Source organism: Propithecus coquereli, unplaced genomic scaffold (assembly GCF_000956105.1).
Source record: "Propithecus coquereli isolate 6110/MARCELLA unplaced genomic scaffold, Pcoq_1.0 Scaffold114, whole genome shotgun sequence".
In the NCBI taxonomy this organism is placed as follows: Eukaryota; Metazoa; Chordata; class Mammalia; order Primates; family Indriidae; genus Propithecus; species Propithecus coquereli.
The window spans coordinates 3,181,056-3,197,831 of NW_012135414.1; the positions used below are offsets into that span (position 1 = coordinate 3,181,056).

At 51.5% G+C, this 16,776-nt stretch overlaps 2 protein-coding genes across 3 annotated transcripts; one reads left to right on the forward strand and one right to left on the reverse strand.

Annotated features, from left to right (window-relative positions):
• Positions 1–211: 211 nt before the first annotated feature.
• On the reverse strand, positions 212–8,362 carry GALT (galactose-1-phosphate uridylyltransferase). Of its 2 annotated transcripts, XM_012656853.1 has the most exons (12): positions 8,322–8,362; positions 3,341–3,411; positions 2,907–3,076; positions 2,603–2,678; positions 2,465–2,513; positions 2,210–2,339; positions 2,001–2,057; positions 1,716–1,838; positions 1,309–1,441; positions 1,127–1,210; positions 652–806; positions 212–390 (listed from the first exon to the last, which is right to left on the reverse strand). In XM_012656853.1, the coding sequence occupies exons 3-12, from the start codon at positions 3,012–3,014 to the stop codon at positions 310–312; spliced, it is 996 nt and encodes a 331-aa protein (XP_012512307.1). In that variant the 5' UTR covers positions 3,015–3,076; positions 3,341–3,411; positions 8,322–8,362; the 3' UTR covers positions 212–309. The 2 variants fall into 2 exon arrangements, with proteins under 2 accessions (XP_012512307.1, XP_012512299.1); XM_012656845.1 differs by lacking the exon at positions 8,322–8,362 and having other exon boundaries at positions 3,341–3,525.
• Positions 8,363–8,980: 618 nt separating this feature from the next.
• SIGMAR1 (sigma non-opioid intracellular receptor 1) lies at positions 8,981–11,665 on the forward strand. Its single transcript, XM_012656567.1, has 4 exons — positions 8,981–9,263; positions 9,390–9,590; positions 9,720–9,812; positions 10,590–11,665. The coding sequence occupies exons 1-4, from the start codon at positions 9,113–9,115 to the stop codon at positions 10,814–10,816; spliced, it is 672 nt and encodes a 223-aa protein (XP_012512021.1). The 5' UTR covers positions 8,981–9,112; the 3' UTR covers positions 10,817–11,665.
• Positions 11,666–16,776: the final 5,111 nt, after the last annotated feature.

A 16,776-nucleotide genomic window follows, 5' to 3' on the forward strand; every position in this document is an offset into this window, starting at 1 on the left:
TGGACATTTGGGGTAGGGGAGAATATTAATTTTGTTCAGAGATTTAGGCTGGGGGAGAGTACTAATTTTTTTCAGAGATTTGGGGTATAAATTTTGCATCAAGTTTTTACACTTCTGTAGACAAAGAAAAGCGTGGCTGGAGCTATGTCTTTAGCATTTAACCCCAGATCCCTGAAGGCTAGAGTTCACATTCCTCCGATGTTCCAATATGGATTAAAGTTTGAGAAGCACAGTTTTATTGATGCTACATCTGCCCAAATTCCAGGCCCCAGTTTCCCCAGGCAGGATTCAAGGCTGTGGTCAGCGTGGTCAGAAAACGGCTGCCGTCTCCCTGTCCTTCTTCCCCAGGGAGTAATGTACCTCAGGAAGTGCCCTTAGTCTCTCCGCAGCCTGGAAGGGATATAGGGGGCAATCAGAGAGGGTAAGGGCTGCCCAGAATGGTGGTACAGTGTTCTGAGTGCTCAGGAGACATGTGAGACTGGGAGACAAGGACTGCTGGAGTCACCAGAGGATGAGAGAGTTGAGCAGCTCCTAAGTCCCAAGGAATGCCCAGGTTGTTATGGGGGTTTTCAGGGTCATGATTGTTGGGATCTCTTAAGGAAGTGCAAGAGAAAAGGGGACCTGAGGACCTAGGATGCTCTGAGCCTTGACCTGTTCAGGGGTGAGGTCCCTCTGAGCCTGGGCAAGCATTTCGTAGCCAACCATGAATTTCCTGACGGTGGCAGAACGCAGGAGCGGAGGGTAGTAATGTGCATGTAGCTGCCAATGGTCCCAGTTCGCCCCAGCCTCTGATCCTGTGGGAGCCCCTGACAGAAGAAGAAGGTAGAGATGGTGGGGAGAGCCCTTTCTTAGTTCTTCAGCCTAGCCCCTACCCCAAACCAGGCCAGGTACCTGAAAACTACATCTCCCAGTATGCTTTGCCAAAGAGGAGGCCAGGCAGCAGAAAGCACACTGGAGACACAGTTTCACCAAGTTTGCTGCACCAACCTCAGTCCCAGCATCCCTGCTCTGGACACTTCCCCCAGCAAGTGTTAAGGCTCACTAGGGTTTGTAGTCCACTGGGCTGGGCCCCAGGAGCCCAGAAATGGTGTTGGGAGATTAGGTATAGGTACTTGAAAGGCCTCACCATGCCAGCCCATGGAGTAAGGAAAGGACGTCTCAAACAGGTTGTCATACTTGGTCAATAGCTTCTTCATGATGGAGGCTAGATCTGCAATCAGAGCCTGAATCTCAGCCTGGGGCCCAGACGCTGGCCCTACTGGAGCCACTCTCATCTGGTGCTGAGCCCCAAGGCCTCAAGGTCCTCACCATCACGTTCAGCAGGAGTCAGCTCAGGTAGCCGTCGCACATGCCGACGGGGCAGCAGCAGTGTCTGGTAGGGCCACACTGCCCAGAAGGGGACCAGCACTAACCAGTGCTCACTAGTTAGGACCAGACGTTCCTGGGCAGACAGAATGAATATGAGGTTAAGGAGGGGGGGAGACAGGTGCCAGCAAATAGGCAGGAAGAAGAAAAGAATGTACCCAGAATCTGTTGGATTCTCACCACCTCCACCACTACCACCACTAATCTAAGCCACCATCGTCTTTCTTTTAGATTATTGCTAAGGCCTCCTAGCAAGTCTCTCTGCTAGTTCCCTTCCACCTTTCTCCTTCACACACCTCTCTCTTTAAGCTAGGGAATCCTTAAAGACACAGGGCTTGTCTCTCTCCCACCTTCCTGAGCAGCTCCTGGCGGCTATACTCCATTAGCAGGGGCTCTCCATGCTGACTCTGATAGGCCCGCTGAGATCGCTCCTCACGCTGTGCAGTATCTGGTAAGAAACTGCTGGCCCATACCTGTCAAGGGACAAAAGCAGAGAAGGGTAGGCAGGTCCTTTACCTTCAAGCCTCCACATCACTAGCATATTTCCTTTGTCCCATCCATTAATCCAGTTCCCCGGCCCACAGTGCTGGCTAGGACCCAACCAAGAAACCCACTGGAGCCCCTGACACCCTTACCTGGCAGTGGGGATGGGGGTTGGAGCAGCCCATCATGGCTCCTTTGTTTTCAAAGATCTATTGGGCAGGGGTGGGGAGCTTTAGTAGCCAAAGACACCAACTCAGCCCCCTCCTGACCACACCCTGTGGAAACAGGAATGCTACTTCCGAGAACCAAAGCTGTACCACCCTCTCCCTGCCCATCCACAGGAGGGGGTGATCTCACAAACCTGCACCCAAGGGTATTGGACACCCAGCTCCTCTGTGACTGAGGCCCATGCATCGACGACAGCCCGGATCTCAGGGACCGACATGAGTGGCAGTGTCATATCCGACCAGGGGTGGAAGCACATGACCTTACTAGGTGGTGAGGGGTAAGGGATGACAGAGGGATAGGGCATGGCTGTGCTAGGGGTGGGGCCCAACCCCAGTGCTCAGTCTACAACCCTGGGTTGAACTTTGTAAGAGGGGAAATCCATAGTTACCAGACTCCTCGAGCAGCCTCTGCTTGGAAAAGGGGATGATCACTGGGTCCTGAGATAAAGGAGTATCGCTCTCTGCAGCAGAAATCCCCCAAGAGGTTTAGCCTCCCTCCTCCCTAACAGCAGTTGGAGTCAGGTTACCTGGACTGGGGGCATCAGGCTGCAAAGCTGGGAAGTCATTGTCAAACAAGAAGGTGGCATCATAGTGGGGATTCACCTGATAAGGAGAGGCTAGAGAAGCATTTGCTGCCCCATACCACTGTCATATGGTGGACTTCAAGGGCTAGACATGCTACAGCGGGGTGGGGAAGGCCCACTCTAGGGCACAAAAAGGCTTGGTGCGATATGTCCCAGAGGAGGTCCACTGCCCTGTGGGTGAAGGGCAGCTCCAGGAGAGAGCTACTCCCCCAGCCCAGCCTGCAGATGCAGGGCTCTACAGGTTTACCTCTCCATTGGCCCTTGTGGCCCCAGGACACAGAGGGTTGAGGGGGTCGTGGCGGGGCACTGTCTTCAGAAGCTGGGGCTCCACTTGCCCCTGCCAGGGCCGCTTCATGCGGTGAGCTGACACCAGCACCCACTCATCCTGCAGCGGGTTGTAGCGGATATGCTGATGGTCTGGGGACAGATAGTCAAGATCAGCTCACAAAACTGTCTCCCTCTCCCCCGGGTCTCGCCCACCAGCAGGCCCAAGCACCGGGATGCCCTCTCGGCCCCTTCCTGCTCAGGAACTAAAGGCCCAGGACTGGACCTTCCCAGCGCCAATTGGCCTGCAGCCCCTACAGCCGCGTCTCTTCGCCTTGCTGGCCTTGCTTGGGGTGGGGCGAGAACTCCCTAAGGAAAGGGAGGGCTCAGGTCGGGTCCCAGCCGCCCTGCAATTACCGCTCGCCCGGAAGGTTGCTGCCGTGATGTCCGCCTCTGACGCCTGCTGACGCTGCTCCGGAACGGCTCCGCTGCGCGACATGAGGACACCAGAGGGACTGTCTGTAAGGTCCGCGGAGCCCCGTCTCGCACTCGGATTTCTCTGTCTGCCTGCCCAGCCCCGTCCCGCCCCCGATGATTGGCCAGGCGCCAGCACGTGACTGTCTGAGGGGGCTGCCTGGCCACCTGGGGGCGGGGCTCAGGAACCACGCGGGACGACTTTGGTAATCCTATTCCACCCAGGACTGGAGCCTCCACTCCTGAAGAACCTCTGTGAAAGCTGCTTACTGCAGAATCCCTCGGCTCCAAGACGTTTACAGGACTTCTTTGCTGCACTCAGTCATTCATTTGGCTATTCATTCAACAAATATTTACTGAGCATCACCCATGTGCTAGACACCTAGGCTCTATGTGGGGCATAGGGATGCCCCTTTTGGCCCTCACTGAGCTTACATTCTAGGGCGAGTAAGGTGTGACTCTGATTCCACAATCACCTCAGCCACCTGTTCAGTGGCTATGGTGGAGGAGAGGCAAATTTGGGGATGGAGTGGGCTCTAATCTGCTATGGCTGAACCCTGGCCCCTCGGTGTTACCTGGAGGAGTGGATACTTCACAACAGCCACACCTCATCCCGACCAGGGCAAACAGATTTGGAAAAAAGGGCTAAGTAACCATAGTCTCTCTCTCTCACACACACACCCCAAAAGCATAAGATGTGGGAGAGGGCCAGGCACAGTGGCCTGTAATCCTAGCACTCTGGGAGGCTGAGGCTGGAGGATTGCTTGAGGCCAGGAGTTCAAGACCAGCCTGAGCAAGAGCGAGACCCCATCTCTATTAAAAAAAGAAAAATTAGCTGGGCATGGCGGTGCCCACCTGTAGTCCCAGCTACAAAGGAGGTTGAGGCAGGAGGATCGCTTGAGCCCAGGAGTTTGAAGATGCAGTGAGCTACGATGTCGCCACTGCACTCTAGCCTGGGCAACACAGTGAGACCTTTTCTCAAAAAAAAAAAAAAAAAGGTGGAAGAGCTAACAGGGCTACAAGAAATCTGAAAATCTGGGGAGGACAGGACTGTCCGGAGCTCCAGCCACCATCTGGGGGGGGTCAAGAGTGTTCCTTTACAGATCCCCTTCTCTTCTGCAAATTTTTCTTAGATCAGACCAATTGGCTAACGCTTAGATAGAATTCAAATTAATTTCTCTCTTGGCATTTTTAAAGAGCCATTTAAATATTGTCTAAACCTCTTCCCCATTTCACAGTGGGAAACAGAGGCCTGAAGGTCACGCAGAGAATGAGTGGCCAGGGTGAGATTTGAATGCAAGTTTCCAAGGCTCTTCTCAGTGCTGGGAGATGCCTCTGAGAAAGACTTCAGTGGAATTCAGGACAGAAACCCAGTGAGCTAGGAGCTGAGCCATAGCGGGGAGGCCCCTTCCCCCAAGCCTGACCAGGCCAAGCCAGGTGTTTTGCAGCTGAGCTGCAAAAACTGGGTCATTGATCATTTACCTGATCTCTGCCCTAGGGTCCTCAGACTGAAATCTGAAGAGGCCTCTAGGTAGGGGGCAGGGAGCAGGGGACTTAGAAACAGAGGTTTAACTTGTCCCACTGGCTGTATCCAAAAGGGTGGGACAGGGATAGGGAATCTGCTTTTCTACTCTCTCAGCTGTCTTTTTTTCAGTGACTGGATTTGGGAGGCAGCTCCATTTTCTCAAGAACACCAGTACTTCAAGCCACTCCCTGGATCATGCCATTAACTCCTGACCTCCTTTAGGAACATCTCTTTGGGAACATCTCCACACCTCTCCTCTCTTTGTGTCTCCCCAAGGTCACTTTCTGGAGAAAGAGGAGAATGGCCGAGATGAGACCTACCCAGCTCTTTGCCTCCCAGATTCCAGAAGTGTGATCTATGCTATGACATCTCGGAAAAGATGGCTGTGACCCTCAGCCCCTCTGTCCCCTAACTGGGGTCTCTCAAGGCCATGAAACACTCCTTTGTTTGTTTGTTTGTTTTTAAACAATGTGAGCTGAAGAAGCTTTCTGAAAGACCAGATAGGGAATCTACAGGCCCAGATAGTCCCAGAAGGCTCTGCCTGGAATGGGGGACAAAGACCAGGTTTGGGGGCTAGTACCTGCTGCTCAGGGTTCTTAGCAAATTGTCAACTCAGGAATGCCACAGAAGCCAGAGCTAATTCAAAAACATGTTCCCTCAATCCTGAATTCTCTCCTCTAGATAATCCCTTCTTTATCTTTCCTTTCTCTGCCAGTTTCCTAAAAAAAAAAGTCCATCTTCCCAGCCTCTACTCTTAGCTGCACAGTATATATATATTTTTTTTTTTGAGACAGAGTCTCACTGTGTTGCCCAGGCTAGAGTGCCGTGGCGTCATCCTAGCTCACAGCAACCTCAAACTCCTGGGCTCAAGCGATCCTTCTGCCTCAGCCTCCCGAGTAGCTGGGACTACAGGCATGCGCCACCATGCCCGGCTAGTTTTTTCTATATATTTTTAGTTGTCCAATTAATTTCTTTCTATTTTTAGTAGAGACAGGGTCTTGCTCTTGCTCAGGCTGGTTTCTAACTCCTGAGCTCAAACAATCCGCCCGCCTCGGCCTCCCAGAGAGCTAGGATTACAGGCGTGAGCCACCGCGCCTGGCCTGCACAGTATATTTTAACATGTCTTTTGCCCAGTATTGGTCAGGGTAAATAATCTTAGTTGCTATAACAAACAACCCCCAAAGCTCCATGGCTTAGCATCATAGCACATTGTGGGGGGGAAAGAGGAGCTCTGTCCCAGGCAGCAGTCAGGGACCCAAATGCCATCCATCTAGTGGCTCTGCCATTTCCTAGGTCCTCAGAATTCTCCACTAGATCCTCTGTAATAGATGAGGGAAGAAAGAGAATGTATCAGAGGAGATTTTAGGAGCCAGACCTGGAAGTGTCATACATCATTTCTGCCTGTATTTCGTTGGCCTGAACGCAATCACATGGCCCCATCTAACTACACAGTACACTGTGGAATGTAATCTGGCTGCTCAAGAGCAAAAGGAAATGGATTTGTGAATGGATAGCATTGTCTCTGCCACATGCCCCTACTGAGAAATCTAATGACCATTTCTTGTCATTTTATTGAATCAATTATATTTGACTGTGTTGACCCCTCAGTCCATCACTCTGAGAAAGAAAAGAAACTTTTTATCTGAGGAATGTGAGCGCCCTTTAATTATCAGGCCTAGAGAGGCATTGAAATGTGACAGCATATGACAGTAGTCATGTCTCACCCACTCCCCAAGCTAAATAATTATTAATACTTCCTGAAGCCACTTGCTATGTGGGCTCTAGACTAACTGATGCCAAGTAGCCATAAAATACAATATACTGGACACTATAACTCATACTCTATAGTTCAACAATGTATAGACAATCACTATTCAATGTTATTCCTGTAAAGCAATGAGAATGCCTGTCAAACAACTTTGTATCAGCCCACTCCTTATCCCCTTTTGGTCTTTAAAAACTTGCTCGTATCAAAGGCCAAACAAAGCACTCCCCAAGGCAACTTGGAAGTGTGTCCTGGGCAGCTGTATTCAACATTGGCCCAAATAAACTGTCACCCAGGCTGCAGTGCAGTGGCAAGATCACAGCTCACTGCCGCCTCAAATTCCTGGGCTCAAGCAATCCTCTTGCCTCAGCCTCCTGAATAGCTAGGACCACAGGTACAAGCCACCATGCCTAGCTCTCTCTTTAGGTTGAAAACTCCAATGTGTGACGCTACTCTCTTCCAGCTCCTCTATGTTTTATTTATATAACTAACAAATATAATGCTCACCATGTGAGGCACTATTGCTTTATAAATATTAATTCATTTAATCTCCATCACAATGAAGGTATGTACTATGAAGTAGGTACTTTTATTTATTCCATTTTACAGATAAAAAAAACTAAGTCACAGGCCGGGCGCAGTGGCTCATGTCTGTAATCCTAGCACTCTGGGAGGCCGAGGCAGGAGGATCGTTTGAGCTCAGGAGTTCGAGACCAGCCTGAGCAAGAGCGAGACCCTGTCTCTACTAAAAAATAGAAGAAATTAGCCAAACAACTAAAAATATATAGAAAAAAAATTAGCTGGGCATGGTGGCACATGCCTGTAGGTCCCAGCTACTTGGGAGGCTGAAGCAGGAGGATCACCTGAGCCGAGGAGTTTGAAGTTGCTGTGAGCTAGGCTGACGTCACGGCACTCTAGCCAGGGCAACAGTGTGAGACTCTGTCTCAAAAAAAAAAAAAAAAAAAAAACTAAGTCACAGATAGAAAAAAACAAAAACAAAACCTGAGTCACAGAGATTCTAAGTAACTCACCGAATTTCACACAACTATTATAGTAGGTAGCAGGAGCCAGGCTTTGAACCCAGTCAGTCTAGCTCTTGAGTTTATTTCTTAATCACTGCACCATGCTGTCTCTTTTCTCTCTTTTGCTTCTCTTCTTTTTTGGTCTCTTCTTCCTCTGCCGATCCCTTAGCTGTTAGTGTTCTCCAAGGCTCTGTCCTTAGCTTTATCTTACTCTAGTCCCTCTCCTTGTGAGATTTTAGCCATTCTTTAGGTTTTAATTACCACTTTTTCTGTAGATTCCCCAATGAGATCTCTAAACTGAGGTGGCACTATGCTTGCATTGTTCATAGCCACATCCCCAGTGGCCACCACAGGACTTCACACATACAAGTGCCTGATTAAATGACAACTCCTAGCCCTCTGTCACCAGACTGGATCTGAGCTTCAGATCTGGACACTCAATTGCCCACTAGACAGGAACAAGGACATTAGTCAAGCATGGGGAAAGAGGGGATAGGATGGAGAGAAAAGAGTATTCCAGGAGAAGAGATCAAACTCTGCCTACTGTATTTTCAGAATTCACAAACTCATTTCTTTTTTTGCATCTCCCCTGACATAGACCTTCCCTCTTACCGGGACCATAGTCATAGACTCCCTCTCATCTTGCTCCCCTCCGCTCCGTAGCCCTGTACCACTCCGTGGTAAAGTCTAATCCCGTCGCTCCCCTGCTCCTCCCCTCCCCTCCCCTAACTCTCAGTTGGTTTACCAGGCCCTCCTCTCACACTTTCTGCTGCAGAATAAAGAATGAATTGTAGGCCCCTGAAGAGCCCATGTTGTCTCTCTCCTGGGGCCTTTGCTCTTAGACTGTCTCCTTGTCTGGAATGCCCTACTCATCGCTCTTAAAGATACAGCTCAGGGGTCACCGCCTCTGGAAAGCCTTCCCTAAGGCTCCCAGGTTGAACTGCCTCCTCTCCGCTACTGTGCCTGCTAGTAAAGGCGGGCCTTAACGATCAGGAGTGCCAAAAGGCTCTACTTCCAGCCTCGTCTGCTTCGCCAGCCAGTGAGCCTAGGCGGGCCAGTCCATTCTGGGTCTCGCCGCCACTCGCCCCTATCCCCACGTGGAGCGGCACGAGGACAGACCACGCCGGAAGACCCTAACTCCGGCAGCAAGGAGGACGGCCCCGCCCCCTCGCCTCACGTGCGCGGCGCCGCCCCACCCCTCCGCGCTCTCCACTAGGAAATGGTTCAACCGAAGGGGCGGCGCCGGGGTGCCCGGATCGTTCCGATTGGCCAGGGCGAACCATACCACGGCGGTGGCGGGGGAGCTAGTCGTGGGCAGCAGCCGGCGGGCTCAGCGGCGGTGAGTGTAAAGCCTCAGGCCTGGGCTCCCCCTTACGCTGCGCTGTGCCAGGCCGCCCGCCGGGATGCAGTGGGCCGTGGGCCGGCGGTGGGCGTGGGCCGCGCTGCTTCTGGCTGCCGCAGCTGTGCTGACCCAGGTCGTCTGGCTCTGGCTGGGTACGCAGAGCTTCGTCTTCCAGCAGGAAGAGATCGCGCAGCTGGCGCGGCAGTTCGCTGGTGAGCGGGCAGAGGGCGGGGAGGGGGCGGGCGGCCGGGGAGGCGAGCCGAGGGTTCCCGAGGACGCCATCCCCGAGCCCAGGACCCGTGCTGACCCTGACTCCGCCGCTCCTCTGCCTCCACCAGGGCTGGACCACGAGCTGGCCTTCTCTCGGCTGATTGTGGAGCTGCGGCGGCTGCACCCAGGCCACGTGCTGCCCGACGAGGAGCTGCAGTGGGTGTTCGTTAACGCGGGCGGCTGGATGGGCGCCATGTGCCTCTTGCACGCCTCGCTGTCCGAGTACGTGCTGCTCTTCGGCACCGCCCTGGGCTCCCGCGGCCACTCGGGTCAGTGCTAGCAGCGGGCGGGACTGGGAGGCTGGGACTGTACAAGGGCCCATGCCCTCCTTTCTGATGTTTGGCTGGGCTATGCGACGGTGCGAATACCCTGATAGTGTCCATCTGATTGTCACTCAGGGCGCTACTGGGCTGAGATATCGGACACCATCATCTCTGGCACCTTCCACCAGTGGAGAGAGGGCACCACCAAAAGTGAGGTCTTCTACCCAGGTGGGTAAGGATGCTCTGACAGAGAGAGGGGACATGACATGGCATGGCAAAGGGGTACATTAGGGGGCCCTCCCTATGGTTTCCTGCCCACCCCCCATAAGCCACAGGTGGTTGGTTGGGGCAGAGCTGAGGGACCCTGTTGCTTTTCTCTGTCAAAGCTTCCTGTTAAACATGTCTGATTTCTGTCTTCCTAGCCAATATTCCAACAATTGTTGGGGAGACAGTTGGATAATCAGAAATGCTCTCATACCCCAAAAGAGATAAGAGAGCATTTTTTTTTTAATAGTTTAACAGTTTACATAAAAAGTAGAGCTTTAGACTTCCAAGTTAGTTTGAGGTTGAGTGTCAACATGGCAGGCATTGTATTGAACAGCTACATTTCTCAGAAACTCTCACAAGTCTTGTAACTACCTCTTCCCTATCTAACAAGCCCAGCCCAAGTTTAGCTAAATTTCTACTTGACATGAGTGAGGCTTGGGAATACAGACTTCCATGACTTCCATGCAATGGGCGCATGGCCAGGCCTAACCTAACCTTCCATGGCTTCCCCCAAAAGAAGACATGGGCCAGGTGATGCCACAGAAGAACATTTAGCAGCAGCTATCTGGGTCTCTTAGGCCTCCAGGTGAGGAACCAGCCCAGTGAGATAGGGCTTTTTCCTTTCCTGAAGCTCCCTCTCCATTCCCCACCCCTAGATAGCCCATGGGCTAGAGAAACAGCAGCAATGGAAGGGCAGGGCAGAGCTAGGCTCCTCATATGGTGCTCCTTGTCCCCCAGGGGAGACGGTAGTGCATGGGCCTGGAGAGGCAACAGCTGTGGAGTGGGGGCCGAACACATGGATGGTGGAGTACGGCCGGGGTGTCATCCCATCTACCCTGGCCTTCGCGCTGGCTGACACTGTCTTCAGCACCCAGGACTTCCTCACCCTCTTCTACACTCTTCGCTCCTATGCCCGGGGCCTCCGGCTTGAGCTCACCACCTACCTCTTCGGCCAGGACCCCTGACCAGCCAGGCCTGAAGGAAGATCTGCGGATGAACAGGAGTGGTCAGGCCCACACATGTCCACTTGCTGGAGCCCATGTTTACAGACAGGGACATACTCATACCATACAGATATTGAGTTCCTGTGTACAAGCAGGGACGTCCATGCTTATACATCCAAACACAGAGACACAAATGGGACACATATAGATACAGAGATCTGTGTGTACAGCAGGATCACGCACTCACACCCATCTAGAGAGGGAGCCTCAAATATACTAGGGAGCCAGTCATATTCAAACACATACACCACAAGCTTGACTCACTAACTCAGGCCTTTCCAGAGCTTCCCACCCACTCCCCCAAATCAGGGCTCTGGAGTTAAGGATGGGGGTGGGTATTACACTGCCTCAGTCTGACTCCTCAACCCAGCAGCAATTTGGGGGGGATGGAGAGGAGCTGCCCTTTGGAGGCCGCCATCACCTGCAGCTGTGATGCCCTTCCTCTTCTCCCCTGACCTCACCATATGCCTTATCCCCATTCTACTCCCCTGCTATGCAAGTGCGCCTGTGGCTTGTCCCCCACCCCCTCAGCAAACAAGTCACCTGGAGAATCAGAGTAATGTGGAGAATGCTGAAGTCAGAGTCTTCCATTCCTGAAAGACCCCTGTTCCACCCTTAGGGGTGTGATGGGGAAGCTGGCTTTAGCCCAGGGCCCACCACTGAGGAGAGGTGGGCCTAATTCCAAGGGGCCATGCTTGGCCTAGAGAAGGCCTTTTCTGCGCAAACACACCCTCATCATAATTTCAGACAGCCTTTGCTACATTCTCTGTCTGTCTGTTTCTGTTAATAAAGACCTGTTGATCAGTTCCATTTCTTTGTGTGTCTGAGCAGCAGGAAAAGCCTCTAACTCTTGCAGAAACCTCAGAAGGGCCTCTTGCTTTGTGGTTGAGTTTATCAGATGGTAGCATCATACTCTAGTAGGGACTATATAGTTGAGTGTGCCTAAGAATCACCTAGGAGCTTGTTGAGTTTACGGAGTACTGGGTTCCATTGCCAGAGACAGAGACTCGTTCTGACTTGAGGCCTTGAAATCAGCATGTTTTAAGAAGATCCCTTCCAACACAGTTGTGACTGCCACAATTTGAGAAATTCAGGGTTGGATGAGGTTGTGTGTCTTGGCCTCACCTCTGCCAGTGCAATTCTGGGAACAGTCCTTAGAACCCTGCTCTGAATGGCCACATGGTGGCAATGTTCACCCACTTTTGAGCTGAAAGGCATAGTTCTCAGTCTGCTTTTCTCTGGGCTCCTATAGTATAGTGTCTACTGCCACCCAGAGCAGTTCCTCCACTCTATGGTCTACCTTCTCCAGGACCCACCGCTTCTGTGGGGGCTCCCAGGGTGGGCAGCAGACACACTACCTGGCAGTATGTGAGGCAGGTAAGACCAGGACTAGGGTGAGGTTGAGAGGGGTGCCTAAAGTGCACTCAATCCCAAAGACCCTGCTCTTGCCTTGTGCACCCTAGGCACCAACCTGGCCTCACCCTTGTCCTGGTCCTGCTGAGGTTAAGGCCTAGACCACTCCCCTTCTTAAGATTCCTGGTATATTAAAAATGGAAGAAACATGGTTATAAAAATTATTTTTAAAATTTGACATTCTAATGAACACAAAAGACTATACGTATAGCCTCATTAAACAACATTGAAGGTCTAAATTTGTGGCTCTGAATGAATGTGTAGCTCAGGTAAGTTGGCCATCCCAACTCCCAAACACTACCACCGTGTTGGACATGACAGGCCCTTGTTGGGGATTCTCCATTGATCCTGGTTGCAAAGTCATGCCTCCTTGGAGGATTTCTGCCACCCTGTAACCCAGCTCTGCCTCTAGACTCAGAGCCCACATGTGTCAGAGATGCCTGAGTCCCCCTGCGATCCCTCCTTCCCTTCCACAAAGGACTAGGCTCCCAGACCCCTCTCCATCTCTGTTGCTAAGTCCAGTGGTCATTTCATAGTTCTCAACTTTCATTTGACAATTAAAACTCTTTGGCTTCCAGGACACTACACTCTTCCTTTACTGGATCCTTACTTCCTCATTCTCTGACTTTCTAGGACTTAGTCCTCAAACTTCTCTGTTTACATCCCCTCCCAGGTGATCTCAACTATTTCACAACTTCATTTTATTTTATTTTTTCAAGAAAGGATGTAGCTCTGTCACCCAGGTTAGAGTGCAGTGGCATCATCATAGCTCACCATAACCTCAAACTCCTGGGCTTAAGCGATCCTCCTGCCTCAGCCTCCTGAGTAGCTGGGACTGCAGGCATGCACTACCATGCCTGGTTAATTTTTCTATTTTTTGTAGAAAAGGGATCTTGCTCTTGCTCAGGCTGGTCTTGAACTCCTGAGCACAAGTGATCCTCCTGCCTCAGCCACCCAGAGTGCTAGGATTACAGCACCCAGCCTATTTCATGACTTTAAATACCATCTATACATCTTGAGTCCTAAATTTTTGTCTCAGCCTACATCTCTTCCCTGAGCCCCAGATTTGGAAATCTTACTGCCTCCATCTCTACTCAGTATCTCCACCTGGTTGTCTGACAGGGTATCGCAAAGTTAAGATGTCCAAAGCAACTGATTTCTCTCCCAGTCTTGCACCACCACCCCATAGACTTTACTGTCTTAATTAAGGGTACCTCCATTTGCCCAGCTGCCCAGGCCAGAAACCTTGAGTCATCTTGGACACCTCTCATTCTCCAATCCCACATCCAACCCATCAACAAGTCCTGCTTTAGCCTCAGAACGTAGCCAGATTCTAACCACTTCTTGCCACCTCCACTGCTACCACTGTGGTCCACGACACCATCATCTCTTACCTAGACTACTGCAACGGTCACCTAACTGATCCTCATGCTTGCATCTTGTGTGGAGGGCTCTCCACACAGCAGCCGGAGTCAGACTTTCACTCTCTGCTGAGACATTTCCAATGGCTTCCCATCTCTTTCAGTCCTTTCACTCCTTTAAAAGGCCTACTCCAAGGCCTGTGTTACCTCTGACCAAACATTTGACCACTCACCCACTTGCCACCCTATTTCAACCCAGTGGCCTCCTTGCTTTTCTTGTGACACATCAAGCAAACTTCTACCTCAAGATATTTGCACCTGCTACCCTCCTGACCACAGTACTCTTCCCTGGGTGTCCACATGGCTCTCTTTCTTCCTTCCTTCAACTCCTGCTCAGTGAATCCTTCCCTTGGAACTTAGTATCCCTTCTGTGGTAGTTTTAAACACCTCCACAAAATATTCAATCCTCCTCCCTTCAAGAGTCGAAGTCTGATTTTCTTCCCCTTGAGTGTGGGGCTAGACTTAGTTATGCAGTTTAACAAATAATATATGGCAGAAGGGACAGTGTGTGACTTCCAGGACTAGGCCATAAAATACATTGCTGCCTCGTTAGTCTCTCTTTCTTGGATCATTCGGGAAAGCCAACTGCCATGTTGGGAGAACATGCAAGTGATCCTATGGAAAGGCCCACGTAGGGAGAAACATCTGCTAATAACCATGTAAGTGAGCCATCTTGGAAGTTGATCCTCCAGTCTCAGTCAAGCCTTCAGGTGACTCCAGCCCTAGCCACCATTTTTACTACAACCTCATAAGAGACAATAAATCAGAACCATTCAGCTAAGCCGCTCAAATTCCTGACCCACAAAATTGTGAGAAAAATACATGTTTGTTGTTTTCAGCTGCTAAATTTTGGGGTGATTTGTTACACAGCAATAGATAACTAATACACCCTTTCCTTTCAATTCCCCCCAGCGCAGCTACATTTTTCTCCATGGCATTTATCCCCTTCTGACACACTATGTATTTCCCCCACTAGAATTATACCATTATAAGAGGAACTGTGTTTCATTTACCCCTGTGTCCAACAGTGCCTGGCATAAAGTAGGTACTCAATAATATGTGTTGGATGAATGAAGCACTGGCCTCTGGAGGTCTAGGTCTGTCTCTCATTGTCTCTGTGAGGTGTAGGACCAGACTATGTGTGGGTATGAGAGGTGGCCTTTCCTTTCCACAGATGAAGAGGGAGAAACTGGATCCTAGACAGCTTATTCCTTCTCCGCCCTTCCCAGTTGTAGCTCCCAGATCTCAAAGGTAGGTTTACTTTGCTTGCTTGATTGGGGGTGGGTAACTGCCCAGCCCCTTACCCCTCTCCTCCCTCAACCCAAACCCTGCCAAGCAACGTCCAAACCATCAGAACTGTAACTTCCCCAAGCCAACTCCTATCTTTCCAGGAAGAATGTTACCATCTGTCTGCAGACACCTCCTCTGAGCAGCCAGGGGAAATTGTGTAGGGGGGAAGGGAACAGGTGGGGCACAGGAGTTCTGCAGATGGCTAGCCTCTGCCCTCTAGTCCTCAAGTAGACCCCCAGGGCATGTCTGTCTGCACATGCACACTCGCTGATTCTCCCTTCTGTGGGCACTGCATAGGGGAGAGGAGGTGGACAAAGAAGGACGCTTGACTATGCCCCAGGAGACTCACACCAAACAAAGCCATGGGGAAGGGGACCTAAGTACTGAAGGTGGTTGTATCACTGAGATTTCTAGGGGGTGGGGGGTTCTGACAGGCTGTGAGGCCTGAAAACTGAGGTGGAGGACTCTGGGGTATGAGTAGGGCTTAGCCTCAGTGTGGCCAAGGATGAGCCATAGAGCATAAGGAGTGCTGCAGTGGGAGCTGGGCCCTGGAGAAGGTTGGAGGCTGGGGGCAGGGCTTGCAGGGCGAGGCACCCATCACTACCACCATGAGAGCCTGGTCAGAGGAGCTGATGGTCTGACCCAGAGCAATCTGGGGCTGAGAGGAAGGGACTGATTGGGAGAGGAGCAGCTAGAAGGCAAAGGTCACATCTGGATTCCTGCCTTCTGGAGGAATCAAGCTCTGGGGCATGTGTGCCTCACTGGGTGTAATAAGGCCAGAGGATCATTCTTGGTGCCACAGGGTTTGACATCGTTTCATACCCATGCCAGGGGTCACCCCTACAGACACCTGCTGTTCACTGACACACTTGGCATCATCTCAGGTGGCCCTCATGCATTTGGTAGGTAGGTCCCCTTGGGCACAGGGAAGAAAGTGGGGAAGTATAAGGATGCCTGAGAGGAGTGGGGTCCAGGCCACTCAGAGCAGAAATCTTGAGAGGCCTGCTACTCAGGACCCCCAAATAAGGAACAGCATGTCAGCATCTGGGGGATAGTTGGGAGTTTGGTAGGCCCAAAGCAGTTGGCTGAGGGGGTCAGGGGATAGAGATTTAGGAGTCAGGCACACATGGGCAGAGAATGTATGAAAAAGGGCAAAATGCTGATCACTGTGGAAACAAACTGGTGATGAGTACCAGAGGTTCATTACACTATTCACTCTTCTATGTTTGGAAATGTCCATAACAGAGTGTCAAGAGATAAAAAAACTCTGCACATTCGGCTGTGTGTCTGCATGTGGTATGTGTACCCTGCTACGGGTGTGCAGTTAGCTCAGAGCCCTCTTGAGTGTGTGAATGCACTGGCGTGGGGCCACCACCATGTGCACGCATGTGTGCAAACTGGAGCACACATTCAGTTGGGGACAGCACATGGGCAGGGCAAGGGGAGATGCTTCTGTTCTGGCTGAGCCCTCCACACTCACCTCAGCATCCTGAGGAGTGATTCCTGTCATGATCACAGCTGGCCCAAGCCACTGACACTGTAGTGATCACATAACCACTGTGAGACAGGCAGCTGTGTGCCTGAACTTGTGACAATGTGTGTTGGTGTGTGAATGCGGCTGTTAGTGTGTGAATGCCCCGTACTGAGTGTGGGTGAGCGGGACAGGACTTGTGAGGCTGGGTGGGGCTCAGGTCAGAGTCCAGTGGCGTTGGACACCTCACTCTCCTTCGGATCATTCCCCAAAGGTCTCCAGCCCCCCCTCCCCCCGAAACTGGCTGTAAGGAAGGTGGGAGACAC